This window comes from Solanum lycopersicum, chromosome 11 (assembly GCF_036512215.1).
Source record: "Solanum lycopersicum chromosome 11, SLM_r2.1".
In the NCBI taxonomy this organism is placed as follows: domain Eukaryota; kingdom Viridiplantae; phylum Streptophyta; class Magnoliopsida; order Solanales; family Solanaceae; genus Solanum; species Solanum lycopersicum.
In genome coordinates, this window is record NC_090810.1 from 60490506 (window position 1) to 60509328 (window position 18823).

An 18823-nucleotide genomic window follows, 5' to 3' on the forward strand; every position below is an offset into this window, starting at 1 on the left:
TAATGACACTAAACTAATGCCGATAAAAACTTTAGCACTCTTTATTAATATCAATAGTCGCTTAAAGTTATTTTATCGTAGTAACACAAAATAATTGCTATCCCTATCAAATCCTCTTGCCTTTGGGGTCCATGAAACCTTATATGACTTTATAATATAACTAATCATTATAAGCAAGAAAATATTTGAACTAATATATTACGTACTATTTTATGTTTGACCATATTGTGCATTTATGTGACAAACTTTAGTGTTAAAATCTAACTATTTCAAGATTCTTGGTTTTTCTTTGAACAGTTTCTGATATAAAGTTCATTTGTTAATTCATGGGATAATGCATAAGTATCTCTTAATTTATGTTCGAAATTTTAAAGACACACTTATATTATATTAAGGTCTTATTACTTTTTAAACTTATATTATTAATAATTTTCTACTCCTTTTCGGTCTACGTGGCACTATCTTGTGGGTCCAACGCTGATTGATTTTTTTTTTCCAAGTTAGTGTCACGTAGGCTAAAAAGGAGTAGAAAATTACTTATAAAATAAGTTCAGACGATAATAAGACATTACTATAGTATAATTGTGTCTATGAAATTTCGGGCATAGAATGAGGGTGTACTTGTGTATTTTCCCTTAATCTGTCTAATATCAATCTCAGTGTAAATTTAGAGATTGTATAACAAAAAGATAATAATACTCTCTTCGTCTCAATTTATATGAGATTATAGATATTTGCGTGCTATAAATTATTTCACTACAGGTAAAATATGAATTGTAAAATTAAATTGCTACTAAACAAAAAAAATGAAAAAAAATTTCGGACAGACTAATTAAATTAGGACAAGTGACTATAGTATTAGTTGAATTTTAGATGATTAATAGAGAAATTAAGAGGATTGAGTGAATTAGAAGTTACATTGGGAGGTAGCTTTAGTGATAAATAATTAAATCTCTTTAAAAATAGGAAGATATTTTTTTTTTTGACTTTTTAAAAAAAAATTAAAATATTCATCCCACATGTTTAGTGAATAAAATAAATATTTTCAGCTGAATAATTCAGCTTATTATGATCACAATCAATTCCATGAGCTGTATTGAATGACATTTCACACGTTTAGTAGGTTGATGGACAATATCTGATCTTTTTATTTTTTATTATTATTTGATGATTCGGGTTAAAAATTTAAGTTTAAAAGTTATCAATAAAAAGTATTTTAATGATAATCTTGATTAGTTGGACCAGTAATATTGAATATTATATAAAGAGGGATAGTGGATGGGATGTGATCTCTCCACTTTTCAATTTTGTCGGTTGGAATAATTAATACGATATAAGACTTAAAGTAGAGTGATTTTATTAATAAAAAATATGTTAAAATAATAACGCAAGGGATGTGAGCCCTAAATAAAAGGAAACAACTTATATGATTTCGATTTATTTTTATCAAAAAAAAAAATTCACTAGATAATCAAACAAGTAAATCCACCCTAAAATTTATTGAATATCTTCCGAACACGCAATGTATATCTTTTAAATAAAATAAAGAAGACTCATTTATGTTATCGGTTGAAAGTTTGACTCTATGTCATTTCCGTTTAAGAAAATATTCATGCAAAATTAGAATTATTTTTTTCTTTTTAAATAATGACATGGATAAATCTTTTCAAATAACTTTTTTAAAACGAATAACATAAATATATCTTTTATGAAAGTTCGATACATATTTAAATTTTTTTCCGAAAATGAAAAGGTTTGGCTGAAAGAAAGATAACATCACAACATGTAAAGCACATGCAAAGGCATAAAGAAGATTTCTCTTTAATGTATAATCTATAAATAGATAGAGAGAAGTAGGAAAGTAATTACATTAAATTATACTCTAATAATTAGACCTACTATAATAATTATGACATGGTCGGTTTAAATTGGTTGAATTTTTCTCAATCATCCTTTGAAAATATTTTCTTCAAAATAATATCACATTTTACAATAGTAATTTCAATAATTTTGAAAAAGATAAGATTTTTAAGAAAATATATCTGTTGATTTTTTTATATTGAAATTTTCATTAGTTATGTTTGCGTAGATTATATAATTACAATTTTTCATTTAAATGTATTTAAAATAATGATTTTAAAAAAAAACAAAATAATCTTTCAACTTTTGAATGTTATTAATTAGAGGATGCGTTTAGTATGAAAAAAATATAATATTTTTTTAGAGACAAGTGTCAAAAATACATTGAACTATATTGACTTTTTTTTAGTTTCATACGTAAATTACTATTAAGAGTGTGAATAAAACCTTCATCATATGACATTAATGCCGACCTCTAGAGGTTGAAATTAAATAGCGACCAAGTTTTTACCTATCTAAGATGGGAGGTCACTTTTTGATCGGTATTTCAGGAAATACACCGACCTTCGGAGATTGATATTCACCATTTTTTTGGTCGTGATTCCATATGAATAAAATATTGCATCTTGAATTTTATCTCAAACAGTAATATATTGATAAATTAAATTTTTTAAAAGTTCAATAATATATTTGAACATTTTCCTTCAAATAAAAGTACTTGTTGGGAAGATTGATAACATCACAACATGTAAAGCACAAGTAAGGGCATTAAAAAAAAGATCTCTTTTATCTTTTACCTATAAATAGAAGTGTGGAAATAGTAATCTTAAATTAGTATAAAGTCCTTCACTTAATAACTATAATTATGACCTGAGTGGTTCAAAATTAAAAGTTGGAAATATTTTCTTTTGAAAAATAATCATCACATTTTACATAATTGTGGGTTTTCATTTTCCCTTAATAATGTAGCATAAAGTTATTTGTGTTAAAGGTCAAGTTGGTGGGATACCCCAATTTTTATAATTCAAGATTCTAATAATTGTGATATTTTTCAGCTCATTTTGTAGAAGAAAAGTTGAAAAAGATAAGATTTTTGATAAAGGGTATGTGTCAAAGTTAATCATTTCAGCTATCAAAGAATCTTGATTTAAGAAGCATTGGTGTTATAGAGTAAGCATTTGGACACCCAATGATCAACATTCTTGATTTTTCTTTCAGTTGTGATATTTTTTTAGCTCAGTATGTAGAAGAAAAGTTGAAAAAGATGAGATTTTTAATAAAGGGTATGTGTCTAAATGAACTGTTTAAGCTATCTATGAATCTTGATTTAAGAATCATTGGTGTTATAGAGTAAGCATTTGGACACCCAATGATCAAGATTCTTGATTTTTCTTTCAGTTGTGATATTTTTTTAGCTCAGTATGTAGAAGAAAGTTGAAAAAGATAAGATTTTTAATAAAGGGTATGTGTCTAAGTGAACTGTTTAAGCTATCTATGAATCTTGATTTACGAAGCATTGGTGTTATAAAGTAAGCATTTGGACACCCAATGATCAAGATTCTTGATTTTTCTTTCAGTTGTGATATTTTTTTTAGCTCAGTATGTAGAAGAAAAGTTGAAAAAGATAAGATTTTTAATAAAGGGTATGTGTCTAAATGAACTGTTTAAGCTATCTATGAATCTTGATTTAAGAATCATTGGTGTTATAGAGTAAGCATTTGGACACCCAATGATCAAGATTCTTGATTTTTCTTTCAGTTGTGATATTTTTTTAGCTCAGTATGTAGAAGAAAAGTTGAAAAAGATAAGATTTTTAATAAAGGGTATGTGTCTAAGTGAACTGTTTAAGCTATCTATGAATCTTGATTTACGAAGCATTGGTGTTATAAAGTAAGCATTTGGACACCCAATGATCAAGATTCTTGATTTTTCTTTCAGTTGTGATATTTTTTTTAGCTCAGTATGTAGAAGAAAAGTTGAAAAAGATAAGATTTTTGATAAAGGGTATGTGTCAAAGTTAACTGTTTCAGCTAGCAATGAACTTAAACTATTCAAGATTCTTGCTTTTTTCTTTCATTTCTGTTATTTTTCAGCTCAGTAGGTTGAAAAAAAGTTGAAAAAGATGAGATTTTTGATAAAGGGTGTGTGTCAAAGTTAACTTCTTCAGTGTTTCAGCTAGCCAAGAATCATGATTGAAAAAGCTTTTAGACATCCAATTCAATGATTCTTTTTTTTCAGTTCTGGTAATATTTCAGCTCAGTATATAGAAAAATTTTGAAAAAGATTGAGATTTTTGATAAAGGGTATGTGTCAAAGTCAACTGCTGTCAGTGTTATAGCTAGATAAGAATTTTGATTCAAGAAGCTTTTGTGTTAAAAAGTCAAGTTTTTGGATACCAAATTTGTATAATTCAAGATTCTAGTTTTTTTTTTCTAATTCTGGTAATTGTTCAGCTCAGTAAGAGAAAAAAGTTGAAAAAATGTGTCATTGCTTCAGCTAGCCAAGAATCTTGATCTAAGAAGCTTTTGTGTTAAAAAGTCAAGCTTTGGACACCCAATTCAAGATTCTTGTTTTTTTTTTTCCAGTTCTGGTAATTTTTCAGCTCTGTAAGTTGAAAAAAGTTGAAAAAAACTAGATTTTTGGTGAAAGGTATGTGTCAAAGTTAACTGCTTCAGTATTACAGCTAGCCAAGAATTTTTTATTCAACAATCTTGTGTTAAAAAGTCAAGTTTTTGGACTCCTAATTCAATTCAAGATTCAGTTTCTTCTTTCACTTCTGATATTTTAAAAGACAATATTTTTTTGTGAAGGAGCTAACCATAGAATTTTGATTTTAAGGAGGCTATTGTAGTAATGGAGGAAAGACAGAAAAAGGGGAATTTGGTGTTTGCAGTTAATGGAGAGAGGTTTGAGTTGCCATCCGTTGATCCTTCGACAACTTTGCTTCACTTCTTGCGCTCGGAGACTTGTTACAAGAGTCCTAAGCTTGGTTGTGGTGAAGGTAATGATCTTCTTTTCTTTCACCACTCTGTTACATGTATAAATATGTTTTTCTTTTTGAAAAACCGTGGTGTTCAAGCCTGTTTGTACGTCTCGACTAGTCTCAAGGGTAGCTTGTTCATCTCCCACCATCCCACCAACACAACATTGGGTAACTCTGTGTATCAAGGCTTGGACAAATAAGAAGAAATATCTAGTGTTTGTTGAAATTTGAACCTGAGATCTCATGATCTTAATCTTCCTAGCGTATACAATACGTTTGTTTTTGGTGCTATTATATAATTAAGAAGCTTTGGATTTCCTTATATTTGTGTTCTTATGTCCAATGTTCATGGAATTTGATAAATTCTAGTGTACTTCTCTTACGCACCCGTCATATGCAGAAAGCTTATGATAACTTATTAGGAATTCCTTTGATGCTTTTTGACATCTCTGCATTTCTGTGCTACTTAAGCCTTTCATGTCCATTAAAGGGTGTGATGGAACGGTAAAGATTCTTTCACCTCTAAAAAAAATCTCTGGTTTCAAGTGTTGGGAGTAGGACACTGTATTTAATTGTTTCCAGTAAATGAAATCTTTCATTATGTTAGAGGATGATCTGCTTATATGGACTTGCGCAATCCCTCTCCCCCCCCCCCCCCCCAATGAGATAGTTTCTTGGGTTGACTTAAGCTTAGGTCATATCTTTACATGGTATCATAGTCAGGTTCATCCCTATTTGGGCTCCTAATCCGTGCTTCAGTTGGGCTTAGGCATGAAGGGGGTGTTAGAGTGGGTTAAAATGCCACACTAATTGGGGAATCGACTAGTGGTCTGCTTATATAGACTTGAGCAACCATCCCCTCACGAGCTAGCTTTTGGGGTGGAGTTATACCATGTATTACATGAATTTGTTTTTTTTTGTGGTGGGGGATAGAATCTTGCATTGGTTTATATGGACTTGCACAAACTTCCCCTCAGGAGCTAGCTTTTGGGGACGGTGGTTAGGCTCAAGTACCATATTTTTACAATAGCAAAATTTAAGTTTTAGGTTTCACCATATGTAATTGATTTACATACTAAGCTAACTTCAGCAGCTTCGGAGAGTAGAATTACTTTTGTGGTACAATGAAGTAAAATAAATAGCTTTTATTGAGTAGTTTTTTTTTCAATGTAGTTTACTCATTAAATGAGATATCGTATTCCTGTTGGCTGACTTCAGTTAGACTATGAAATACTGCTTCTTAAGTCTTTTAGCGTGGTATATCTCTTCATCATCCGTCTATAATCTGATTAAGTATTTGGTAATGCACAATTTTGGGTTCAGAAGGAACATAACTTTTTTGTATGGTAACAGGTGGTTGTGGAGCTTGTGTTGTTCTGATCTCAAAGTATGATCCGAAGTTCAAAAAGGTGGAAGATTTTAGTGCAAGTTCGTGCCTTACACTTCTTTGTAGCTTAAATGGTTGTTCAATTACTACAAGTGAAGGCCTTGGGAACACCAGAGATGGTTTTCACTCTATTCATGAAAGATTTGCCGGTTTCTATGCTTCTCAATGCGGCTTTTGCACTCCTGGCCTGTGTATGTCACTTTTCTCAGCTCTCGTCAATGCTGATAAAGGAAACAAACCCGATCCTCCACCAGGATTCTCTAAGCTTACTTCATCTGAAGCTGAAAATGCCATAGCAGGAAACCTTTGTCGGTGCACTGGCTACCGGCCCATTGCTGATGCCTGCAAGACTTTTGCTGCTGATATTGATATAGAGGATTTGGGGTTCAATTCTTTTTGGAAAAAGGGAGACTCCAAGGAAATGAAAGTGAGTAAATTACCTCCCTATGATCCAACCAAGAATTTTAGTATATATCCTGAGTTCTTGAAAAGTGAATCCGCCACGAATTTGGACTCCTCAAAGTACCCTTGGTACAGTCCTGTTTCCATTAAGGAGCTATGGAGCTTGTTGAACTTCAATGCGACGGTAAATCGTGGAAGCTTTAAACTTGTCGTTGGTAATACCGGCACAGGTTATTATAAGGAAACTCAGCGATATGATCATTATGTCGATCTCAGGCACATTCCTGAACTCTCAATCATCAAAAGAGATCAGACAGGCATTGAAGTTGGAGCAACTGTGACTATCTCTAAATTCATCTCAGTCTTGAAAGAGGAAAGTCATATCAATTTGGGTTCATATGGGAAGTTGGTATCCCAAAAATTGGCTGACCACATGGAGAAGATTGCTTCACCATTTGTTAGAAACTCTGCTAGTGTGGGAGGAAATTTGGTCATGGCACAGAAGAATGGTTTTCCTTCTGATATCGCTACACTACTTCTCGGGCTTTCTGCTACTGTTAGCTTGATGACCAGTCATGGACCTGAAAACCACACATGGGAGGAGTTATTATCAAGACCACCACTAGACTCAAAGACTGTGCTTCTAAGTGTTTGCATCCCATTTAAGAAAGATCAAAGTTCTCACCAAACTCATTCTAGATTTTTGTTTGAAACCTATCGAGCTGCTCCACGACCTCATGGGAATGCATTGGCATATGTAAATGCTGCGTTCCAGGCTGATGTTTCTCACTGCAATAACGGCGTCCTTATAAACAATATCTATTTGGCATTTGGTGCATATGGCACAAAACATGCAACAAGGGCTAAAAAGGTAGAAGAATGTCTAACGGGGAAAATGTTGAGTGTACATGTTTTGTATGAAGCACTTAAATTAGTCAAATTAGCGGTGGTACCGGAAGATGGCACTTTACACCCTGAGTACAGATCAAGCTTGGCTGTCAGTTATGTTTTTGAGTTTCTTTATCCCTTAACTGATGTTCATCCTTCTATTTCTGGTGGTTTACTGGATGGAATTAATGACATCTCAGATAAGGAAGTTTCGGAAAGTAGTAATAATGGTTGCATTAGTAAGGGGAGAAAACAAAAACTGCTATCTTCTTCTAAGCAGGTTGTGGAGTTCAGTACGGAGTACTCTCCAGTAGGTGAACCGTTGAAGAAGATCGGAGCTGCCATGCAAGCTGCTGGTTTGTTATCCCCTTTTAATATTTTATTTCATCTTGTGCATGTTAACTACAACAATTTTTCCTGTCCTTGATTTCTTGTTTTTGACATTTAAGACAGCTATGTTGTTTGGACACTTCAAAAATGTTAGCATCCAACAAGGGTGGAAACGTTTTTGGAGGATCCAGCAGCATAGTTAAATTGAAAATGATATCTGATATTTAAAGTGAAATGACACAACTAAAGTAAAGCAAGTACAGGAGGGAAAGTCTATTCTAAGAGATATGAGTTTGGGGAAATAGTTTACTTTCTCTCAGCTTTGGATAAAACATTGCGTTAAGATTTATTCGACACCTCTGGTACAACTATAGGTACCACTCTTTGAGGTGTTAATGCATATTTTTGCCAAACTTTGTTGTGTGTTTTGGATAAAACATTGTGTAAGGAGACGAAGCTTGAGACTTCGTTTTCAGGTGTTACCAATTGGTCATTCTTCTCCTTTTTTGTTGCCCTTGTAGTCATGTATTCCTCTTGCCGTGTTTTTGTTTTTCTTTTATACAAAATAGCTTATCTGCACACCAGTTAAACTATAACTTTGTGTCTGCAACATTCTGAACTTTAGGTGTGCTGGTTTACATAATATTTTTCAGGCGAAGCTGTTTATGTAGATGACATTCCTTCACCACCAAACTGCTTGCATGGAGCGTTTATCTACAGTACAAAGCCATTAGCTGGTGTCAAGGGAATCCAGCTTGAGCCTAATCATTTAACAGACACCACCATAATTACTTACAAAGATATCCCAACAGGAGGAGCAAATACAGGAGCTGTTACACCATTTGGCTCCGAGCCCTTATTTGCTGAAGATCTCTCCCGTTGTGCTGGTGACAGAATTGCATTTGTGGTGAGCACTTCAAGTTTCCTTCTGCTGAGATTGGTTTTTATGCAATATTAATTTCTCATACACTAAAAAACCATTGAAATTTTGAACTATTTTCTTATGTTGTTGAAACACAATAGGTTGCTGATAGTCAGCGGTCTGCAGATTTGGCTGCAAGAACTGCCCTCATTGAATACGACACTACAAATGTAGATTCGGCCATTTTAACTGTTGAGGAAGCTGTTGAGAAATCTAGTTTTATCCAAGTCCCTCCACCTTTTCAGCCTGAACAGATTGGCGATTTCACAAAAGGAATGGCTGAAGCTGATCAAAAAATTCTCTCTGCTGAGGTACTTTGGTTTTCTCTACTGTTCATATTTGTTTTTTGTTGCTCCGATTCTCCAAAATCATTGCGGTACCCATAGTGGATCCTCCAAAATGCACTATTGGAGGATTCGGCACGCACGTGGTGGTATTTTTGAAGAGACTAAGAAAATAGCATTGTTTCAATGGTTTCCTAAATTTGATTCCTAGATGGTGATGTATGCTAAAGTTTCAAACATATTACTTCTCTTTTCATTTAATAATCATTTTCCAGTTAAGATTCGGTTCCGAGTACCATTTCTATATGGAGACACAGACTGCCCTTGCAATTCCAGATGAAGACAACTGCATGGTTGTTTATACTTCAAGCCAGTGCCCTGAGAATTCACAGAGTATGATTGCCAGTTGTCTTGGTGTTCCTGCACACAACATCCGCGTAATTACAAGAAGGCTTGGAGGTGCCTTTGGGGGCAAGTTTGTCAAAGCAATGCCTGTGAGTATACGAAAAAGAAATGGTAATAATAACAATTTTCTGATACTGATGTTAAAGTTTATGAATAATTCTAGGTTTCCACAGCCTGTGCACTAGCAGCATACAAGTTGAGAAGACCTGTCAGGATATATGTCAACCGGAACAGTGACATGATAATGACAGGAGGACGACACCCAATGAAAGTAACATACAGTGTAGGATTCAAGTCGAGCGGAAAGATCACAGCATTACATCTTGATATATTGATAAATGCTGGGATCACAAATGATTTAAGCCCCATCATACCATCATATCTGATGAATACACTAAAAAAATATAATTGGGGTGCCTTATCTTTTGATATACAAGTATGCAAGACAAATCTCACCAGCAAAACGATCATGCGGGGTCCTGGGGAGGTGCAAGGATCTTATATCGCCGAAGCTATAGTAGAGCATGTCGCAAGTTTACTGTCGATTGAGGTGGACTCAGTCAGAAATGAGAATGTTCATACATTTGAAAGCCTTAACTTATTCTATGGTAACGTTGTAGCAGAAGGAGAATATACATTGCCTAGTATCATGGATAAGTTGGCAGTGTCGTCCAGCTTTTTCCAACGAAGCAAGATGATAGAACAGTTCAACCAGAAAAACACATGGAAGAAAAGGGGTATTTCTCGAGTACCAGCTGTGTACAATGCTTCGCAACGACCGACACCAGGAAAAGTCAGTATTCTGCAAGATGGATCAATTGTTGTGGAGGTTGGAGGGGTTGATGTTGGCCAAGGGCTATGGACAAAGGTTAGACAGATGACTGCCTATGCTCTCGGTTCAATCGAAAGTAGTTGGGCCGAAGACCTTGTCGAGAAAGTACGAGTCATACAAGCAGACACCTTAAGTGTAGTGCAAGGTGGATTAACGGCTGGAAGTACCACATCGGAATCAAGCTGTGCAGCTGTTAAACTTTGCTGTGATATCTTGGTTGAAAGACTGACCGCTCTGAAGAAACAGTTGCAGGAAAAAAATGTTTCTGTTGATTGGCCAACGCTGATTCGCCAGGTTTGTTTTCAACGCTGCAAGACACACTTCTCAGTCAGTCACTTTCGGTTTTCTGGATTGCTTTTTGAAATCACTGTGAACTTGTTTTCTTAAGATGTTCTCGTTGCAAGAGATGCCTTATCATCAATGATTACCTTGTTCTTATAAACATTTCGCCTCATCCAAACAGAACTCTTGATGGAACTAGTCAGAAGATAAAATACTCTGAAGTCATATTTGATATCATTTTTCTTCTTTTGCAGGCACAAACACAATCAATAAACTTAGCAGCAAATTCTTATTATGTGCCAGAATTCTTGAGGTATTTGACCTTCGGCGCTGCTGTCAGTGAGGTAAACTTGTTACTCCTATCTGTTTTTCTTGTTCATGCCTCAGTCTGCTACTTTAAAGCATATTCCCCTTTCAATACGTAGAGAAGATCACCAAGATTTTGCTGAATTTATTCCAAGAGCTTAGTTCGGATCAGTATATCGGAATATCAATACTGATTGGAATATTAGCACTGATCCGATCAAGCTCTCTTGTTGAGAATGCTCATATATTATGCCTTGAAGAGGACTCAAACCTCCACCCCCTTAAGCATGAGATTTTGAGTCTTGTGTTGTGTGTATCATTTCACCACCAAGATATCTTGAAAGTGAATCGTATGCAATGACTATCAATTTTCAATATATATGAGTACACAATCCTCGGCAGGGGAACTCCCGTTGTGGACCACTTTGCAGCCAATATATCTTCACATGGATAACTAACTATAGAACTTTTTTTTGCAGGTGGAGATAGATGTTCTGACTGGAGAGACTACCATTTTGCAGTCTGATATTATTTACGACTGCGGTCAGAGCTTGAATGCAGCTGTTGATTTGGGACAGGTTCTTCCCTTCATTTCAGATTCGCTTATACAATTAAGAGATGCATCATACACTCAAACCGTTATTCAAACTTTAGAACTATCTGCTTCTTAATCACAAGATTGTTCATAACTGTGGTGATTGTTTTTCTTTTGCTTGCTACAGGTTGAAGGAGCTTTCGTACAAGGAATCGGATTTTTCATGAAAGAAGAATATGTTACAAATGAAGATGGGTTAATGGTCTCAAATAGCACTTGGACATACAAGATCCCAACTATTGACACCATACCCCAGAATTTCAATGTTCATCTCGTAAACAGTGGACATCACGAACAACGTGTCCTCTCGTCCAAAAGTATAACTCTTTTCTTCATTTCCTTTAGCTTTACCATGTGTCATATGAGTTCTCCATGTTCTTGAGTTCACAGGAACGCAATAACTTTTGTCCAGACTTTGTATAGATATATCGAGAAATCCACAAAATATCTATAAATACTTGTTAGTGAACTATGTTATCATTGTGTATATACTAACTTGAGCTCAATGCAGGAACATATAAACTTCAATTTCTGAATCTGCTTTAGTTCATACAAACCGTTGAATCTTATGATAATCAACTTTTTTGCAGCATCTGGTGAACCACCGCTGTTTCTGGCAGCTTCGGTCCATTGTGCAACAAGAGCAGCCATAAGAGCAGCACGTGAACAGCTCAAACGTTGGGACAAGCTCGACGAGTCTGCTTCAGAATTTTATCTAGATGTCCCTGCAATATTACCAGTTGTGAAGACACAGTGTGGCCTGGATTATGCAGAGAAGTTCGTAGAAACTCTGCTGGCTCGAAAATCAACGTGTTTCAAATGATACTAAGCTATGTTGCTCGGACTCTCCAAAGAATGTTATCGTACCTGTGTTGATTCCTCTAAAAATACACTACTTTTTGAGGATCTGACATGCACCGAGTCATGATCATGTCTACTACATCTTTAATATTCACCAAATTAGTACATGACTAAAGAGCTATATATGGTAATTACTCATATAATGAGGTGATTTATTTCTTCTAATTTGTGTTGCTATAATAATAAATGGTCATTTTATTTCTGACCTTTTCTTTAATCTTAGATCGAAGCTTTTTTGTTGTCTATAAATCGAAAAAGAATTTTTAAAAATCAATTGTATCACCTAGATAAAAGTTATGTTATTTAGATTCTTCAATAAATATGCACGTGTGTTACACGTATATGTTGATTTATGTCATATAACTTTTTTAAAATAAATTTCGAGTATAAAATGAAAAATAAATTACTAGTACATAGATCTTTCTTTGTCTTTGAAACAAACAATTAGAATCACATTATACTAAAAAAAAAATTATTTGATGTCCATTTATAATATATTGGAGCTCCATGAGAAGTTCTCATAAATTAAATTTGCCAAAATTTGCTAATTGGAAAATTAATAATAGCAAATCGAATTACGTTGTTTGGATTTTTCAGAAAATATGCACGTGTTTTACACGTGTATATCGAGTCATGTCATATCATTAAAACAAACATTCGAGTAAACAATTACTCATAAAATTAAGATTAAATTTGTAATTAGTGGGGAATTAATTACCTTTAATACCATCCATCATAGGCATAATTGAGCTCATTAGGATTATATCAACTTTCTCTTACCATATATAACAACTCAAAACTCTTATTTCTCAATATGAAACACTATATTATATGACTTTAGTCTTGTAATATGGTGATTTATTTCTTCTATTATAAGAACTATAATATAACTTTATCCTTTTATATTCTTCTAAACTTTATTACCAATTTTCTCAATAAGGCTTTGAAGTATCTCCTTTGTTAATGGCTTCTCATAGCATTCATCAAGACCAGCTTCCATAAATTTTTTGTGATATTCTTCATTATCATCTGGAGTTGTTATTCCCACAATCGTCGTAGTAATTCCCATCGATCGAAGCTTTTTTGTTGCCTAGTAATCAATTAAAAAAAAAACGTTCAGTAAAGTAAAAACACAGTTCACACATAGATATATGTTATGTTGTTTGGATTTTTTGCACGTGCGTTACACGTGTATATTCGAGTATTGTCATCTCATCAAAACAAACATTAGAGTTATACAATTAGACATAAAATTAAGATTAAATTAGGGATTAATTACCTCAATACCATCCATCATAGGCATAATTGAGCTCATTAGGATTAAATCAAAACGCATTTGTGTTTTATCATGAATATTAAATGCCATTAATCCATCTCTTACTCCCAATGTATCTACTCCAAAATTTTGAAGACATAATATATATGAATTTTGAGATATATCATCATTAGCCACAATAAGTACACTTAGTTTTTTCATCAAATTCAATTTTCTCTTACCCTTGGAAGAAGAAGCAATTGAAGACATTTTTTTCTGAAAAAAAAAATAATTATACATTATTTGCAATTAAAAAATAACAATTATAGAGCATAATTCTAATTATACCTTTCTTTGTCTTTTAAGGAAAAAAATAATTGAAAAATCATTATACTATAAAAATGTTTTGATGCTCATTTAAATAGGAGTCTCAATGGTAAGTTTTCATAAATGAAATTTGTCAAAGTTCTCTATTGGAAAATTAATAAGAGCATATTGAATTAAATGAAATATACTCAAATTTTTTTCTTGCAAAGTTGAAAGGAGAAAGTAGATAAATTTCTTGAATATATTTACTTTTGACATTTTTAATTATTGTAGACCTTATTTTACTGTAAACTAATTTTTTGTCACGTGCGTCGTACGTGTATATCGATTCAGGATATTTTAAAATAAACCTTAAAACAAATATAAGCCTCATGAGAAGTTTTCATTAACAAAATTTGCTATTGAAAAATTATTTATAACAAATCGAATTAAATGAAGTATGCTCAAATTTGTTGTTGGAAAGTAGATAAATTTGATGTTATTGTATTTAAGAGAGGCATTGTTTGAAGCAAAATATTTAAATTTCTTGAAGATATAAAGTTTTGATATTTCTAACAATTGTAACACCTTATTTACAATTATTAGTTTGTGACACGGGTATCGCACGTGTATATCAAACCAAGTTTAAAAAATCTTCTTTAAACATTTAGCTCTCCAAAGAGCAATTCTTCTCAAAAAAATTACTCGAAGAAAATATTAATTATACATTATTTGCAATTAAAAAATAATAATTATAGAGCATAATTCTAATTATACCTTTCTTTGTCTTTTTAAAAAAATAGTTGAAAGCACATTATACTAGAAAAATGTTTTGATGATCATTTAAATAAGAGTCTCATGGTAAGTTTTCACAAATGAAATTTGCCAAAATTTGCTATTGGAAAATTAATAAGTGCGTATTGAACGAGAAAATGGTTAAAAGTCTTCCTAATCTATATTCGGGTTTTTAACTATACACTTTAACTTTATGAGAGTCCTATTACCCCCTTGAACTATTTAAAACTGAAATAGTTACACTCTTAAAAAGCTACAACCACATCTGTGTTGATATGTGAATTTCACGTGCTTGACACGTGAAAATTTGATTAATTTAATATTTTTTTTAATTTTTTTTATAATTCCTTTCCCCTTTCTTCTATACTCTTCTAATTTCTTCAAATCCCAAAGTAACTTCTTCTTCCATCTCCTTCAAATTTCTAGAGTAACTTTACTATAACTTTAAACACCAAAATCCATTGGAATTGGATTATGAATAACAAAAATGAACAATGATAGTGAAGCTCGTCAAGTGATATTCGAGCTTTGTTCGTCGGAAAGCATGAAAAATAAACTAACAAGATTTGTGCATATCGCTGGTCTCGAATCAGTGCGAGGGGGGAGAGAAAGGATTTTACTGGTGGTTTGGATTTCGCTGGAGGCGGAGATAGTGGTAGCTGCGGTAGCATTTCACCGGCCAGTCAAACAACGAAGAGAGGTAAACTGAAAAATAAACTAAAGGATCTATAAATAAATTAGAAAACATTCTAATTTGGGAGTTTGACTCGATTAAATATAAACCCATTTTGATTTTATTTTTCAAATATTCAAACCCCTTTTTTGGGTAATATAAATACATGTCATTTTATTTGATTGGTTTTTAGAAGTTTTTTATACGAGATTAAAAGTTTGCGTGAATTCAACAATAATGAATTCGATGATGATGGTGGTGGCAATGACGCCTTAGAGATGGAAGAATTTGATCTTTGTTGCTATGGAGAAGAAAGATAATAAACAAGACAAAAAGCATATATTTATTTTATGATTATTAGTTTCTGACACGCGTGTTGCACTATCAAATCAAGTTTGAAATATATTTTAAAGCCTTTTAAAATTTTGATTTTAGTCCTCTTGTGTGAACGTATTAAAAATAAGTCCGATGTCGACGGCGACGACGTAAGAAACTATTAAACTCTTTTTTACCAAAAAATATATAAAAATTTGAAGCTTATACTAGAAAAGTATTTTGATGCTCATTTAAATAGGAGTCTCACAGTAAGTTTTCACAATTAAATTTTGTGTTGCAAAGTTAATCCATTTTTGAAAGACTTTTTTACCATTTTAATAAAAATAATTCATTGGAATGAAAGAGACACATCCACCTTTTTAAAAAGCATATTTTTTTCACAATTAAATATGCTCAAATTTTGTGTTGCAAAGTTAAAAGGAGAAACTAGAAAAAATTGATTTAAGATTTTTTATTTTTTTTTTGAAAGAAGGTATTTAAATTTCTTGAGTATATTGACTACTAACATTTTTAATTATTGTAGACCTTATTTAATTGTACATTATTCTTTTGTCACGTGCGTTGTATGTGTATATCGAATGATGCTGAAAAATATTGGAAAAATTATATATAATGGATAATTAATGAATTAAATTAAATGCTATAATCATATTATGATTTAATTGTGTCATGTAGCAAACTGTTTGTCCGTCACCTCTCTCCCTCAAACTCTCACTCGCCACTCTCCATCTCTCGCTCGCTTTCTCTCACTTTTATACAAATATAAGTGTATAAAATGTATTTTTGTTTGTATAAAGCAAAAAAAAAATTATATATAAACATATATTTTCGTTCACCTCTCCCAGATCTCAGTCACCACTCCCCAGATCTCGCTTGCCACCCTCGCCTCTGTCGCTTATACAAACAGAAACGAAATGTATAAATTGTGTTTCTGTTTGTATAAAGTGAGAGAAAATTGTATATATACTTGCAAATACATATATCTTCATCCTATACACTTATACAATACAAATATTCTCCTGCCCAATTATCTTGTCTTTCTCATTTTCTCGTTTTATACATACACAAATTATACAATTGATTTGTATACAACTGCTTTCTTTTGTAAATGTATAGCCAATTATACAAATGATTTCTTTGTATATGTATAGCGTATTATACATATTTATGTTTGTTATAGAGCGCAATACAAATTTTGCTATGACATACAAATAATAATTTTATATTTGCTATGTATAAAAGTTGCTCAAAAATATTTTACGATCTAAAAAATATAGCCCAAAATTAACTTAAGAATCTATAACCCAAAACCCAATTCAGTATACAAACAATTTACACCCTATATGCACAACAGACATAATTTCATATTTTACTTTTACAAAAATGTTGAAAGACTTGTTCAATATTATTTACCCAATATACAGTATTATATAAAATTATAAGAAATATTTATACAGTCATATACAATTTGATACACTATTATACAAAAAAAAAAGTACTCGTTTTTTTTCTCATGTTTATGTATCAAATTCATCCAAAAACACTTTAAAACAACACTAAATCACCCAAAATTCTAGACTTAGACTCCTCAGAATGTAACTGATTTTGTGTAATTATCTCTACATTGGTTATACATCTTATATACAATATTAGAGATTGGAATAGTGATTTATAGGGTTCGAAATTCAATTCACGATATTAAATTTTATTCTCAAGCGTTATTATACTTTTATTTTCTGAACTCCTTTATATAAAATTTTTAGATCTATCATTATTTTATACATTCTCACAATAAATTAATACGAACGATCTGACCAACCTTTCGATCATATTAAATAAATGTGATAATAACTCTATCATGAAATTTATCGAGTTAGATTCAATATTTATTTTCTTTAACCTGTCAAATAGGTGTATTTCTTGAAATAATAGGCAAAATTAAATAATAAAAGATGACTTCCCAAAATTATTTAAATTCCCAAAAATTACTTAAGATGTATAATTATTTTAATTTATTTTATTAGTGACTAAACACTTTTTAAAAGTGTGGAAACATGGGTTGTTGGGTTTTCAACTATCACTTAAACAACCCACGATTATTATACACATGCCACATGCTTAATAATCACTAATCATATTTAATGTTTTAAGATAATTATAATTAATTAGCACTAAACATTGAAGGAGAATACAATATTTGAGTTAGAAGGTACTAATTTTTAACAAATTAAAAAATCTCATTGAATATTTTCACTGAACAATGCTTAGTATTTCTCTGGCACAAAGATATTTTGATTGAATCTGTTAGAAAGAAACAAAAAAATAGTATTAATATTTTCATGCAAAAATCCAAAAAATTTCTAGTATTTCAGTGAGAATTTATTTTCCTGCCAATGTATTTTCTAGTGACCTGAATGAACTATAACGTAAATATTTTTATTAATTTGCGGTAAAAAATCCCTTTATTTCTAGTGATATTTCTAGTCACAAATTCAAACTATAAAATTAGTCATTAATATTTATAACATGATAGATAATATATCCGTATATCACGCACATAGAAAATTTAGGATTCATACGAAAGTCTTATTTTATAGATATAGAAATCTGAACTTATTACAAGTCATAATTGGACAACTCACAATCATAAAAAATTGGTTGTATATATATAAAAATTAATTTGATCCAAATATAATATAAATTCTAAGAAGTAATTGATTAAATTTAGCTTTGATCCAATTTGTTTTTTATCTTAAATTTAGTCCATCACCATTGTATTCAAAAATCCACCAATCGTCATCACTAACTATCTTTGTTGTTATAATCATACCATTATAACAGTTTATCACCATCGTTATCGATAATAATCAGACATTATAACTAACCACTATTACTGTCAGTTGCTACAGTATCTACCAACTTACTTATTTTGATAGTCACCATTATGCCCACCATCATCATCGCTATCTACATCATCGTCAATCACCACAGATTTTTCAGCCACTCACCATCACTATTGAGTCGATCGTTATAAATCAATCAACACCATTACTAGCACCAACTACCACCACCACATTTGGTCTCCACCGTCATTAACCAATATAAATATTTTATTTTTTTA

At 32.0% G+C, this 18823-nt stretch overlaps 1 protein-coding gene across 10 annotated transcripts; it reads left to right on the forward strand.

Moving 5' to 3' along the window:
- The first annotated feature begins 2725 nt into the window (after nt 1-2725).
- AO1 (aldehyde oxidase) lies at nt 2726-12517 on the forward strand. 10 transcript variants are annotated; one of them, XM_010314894.4, is made up of 11 exons: nt 2726-2963; nt 4699-4861; nt 6197-7876; nt 8504-8757; nt 8874-9083; nt 9332-9550; nt 9625-10587; nt 10830-10919; nt 11361-11459; nt 11604-11793; nt 12067-12502. In XM_010314894.4, the coding sequence occupies exons 2-11, from the start codon at nt 4714-4716 to the stop codon at nt 12297-12299; spliced, it is 4086 nt and encodes a 1361-aa protein (XP_010313196.2). In that variant the 5' UTR covers nt 2726-2963; nt 4699-4713; the 3' UTR covers nt 12300-12502.
- Nucleotides 12518-18823: the final 6306 nt, after the last annotated feature.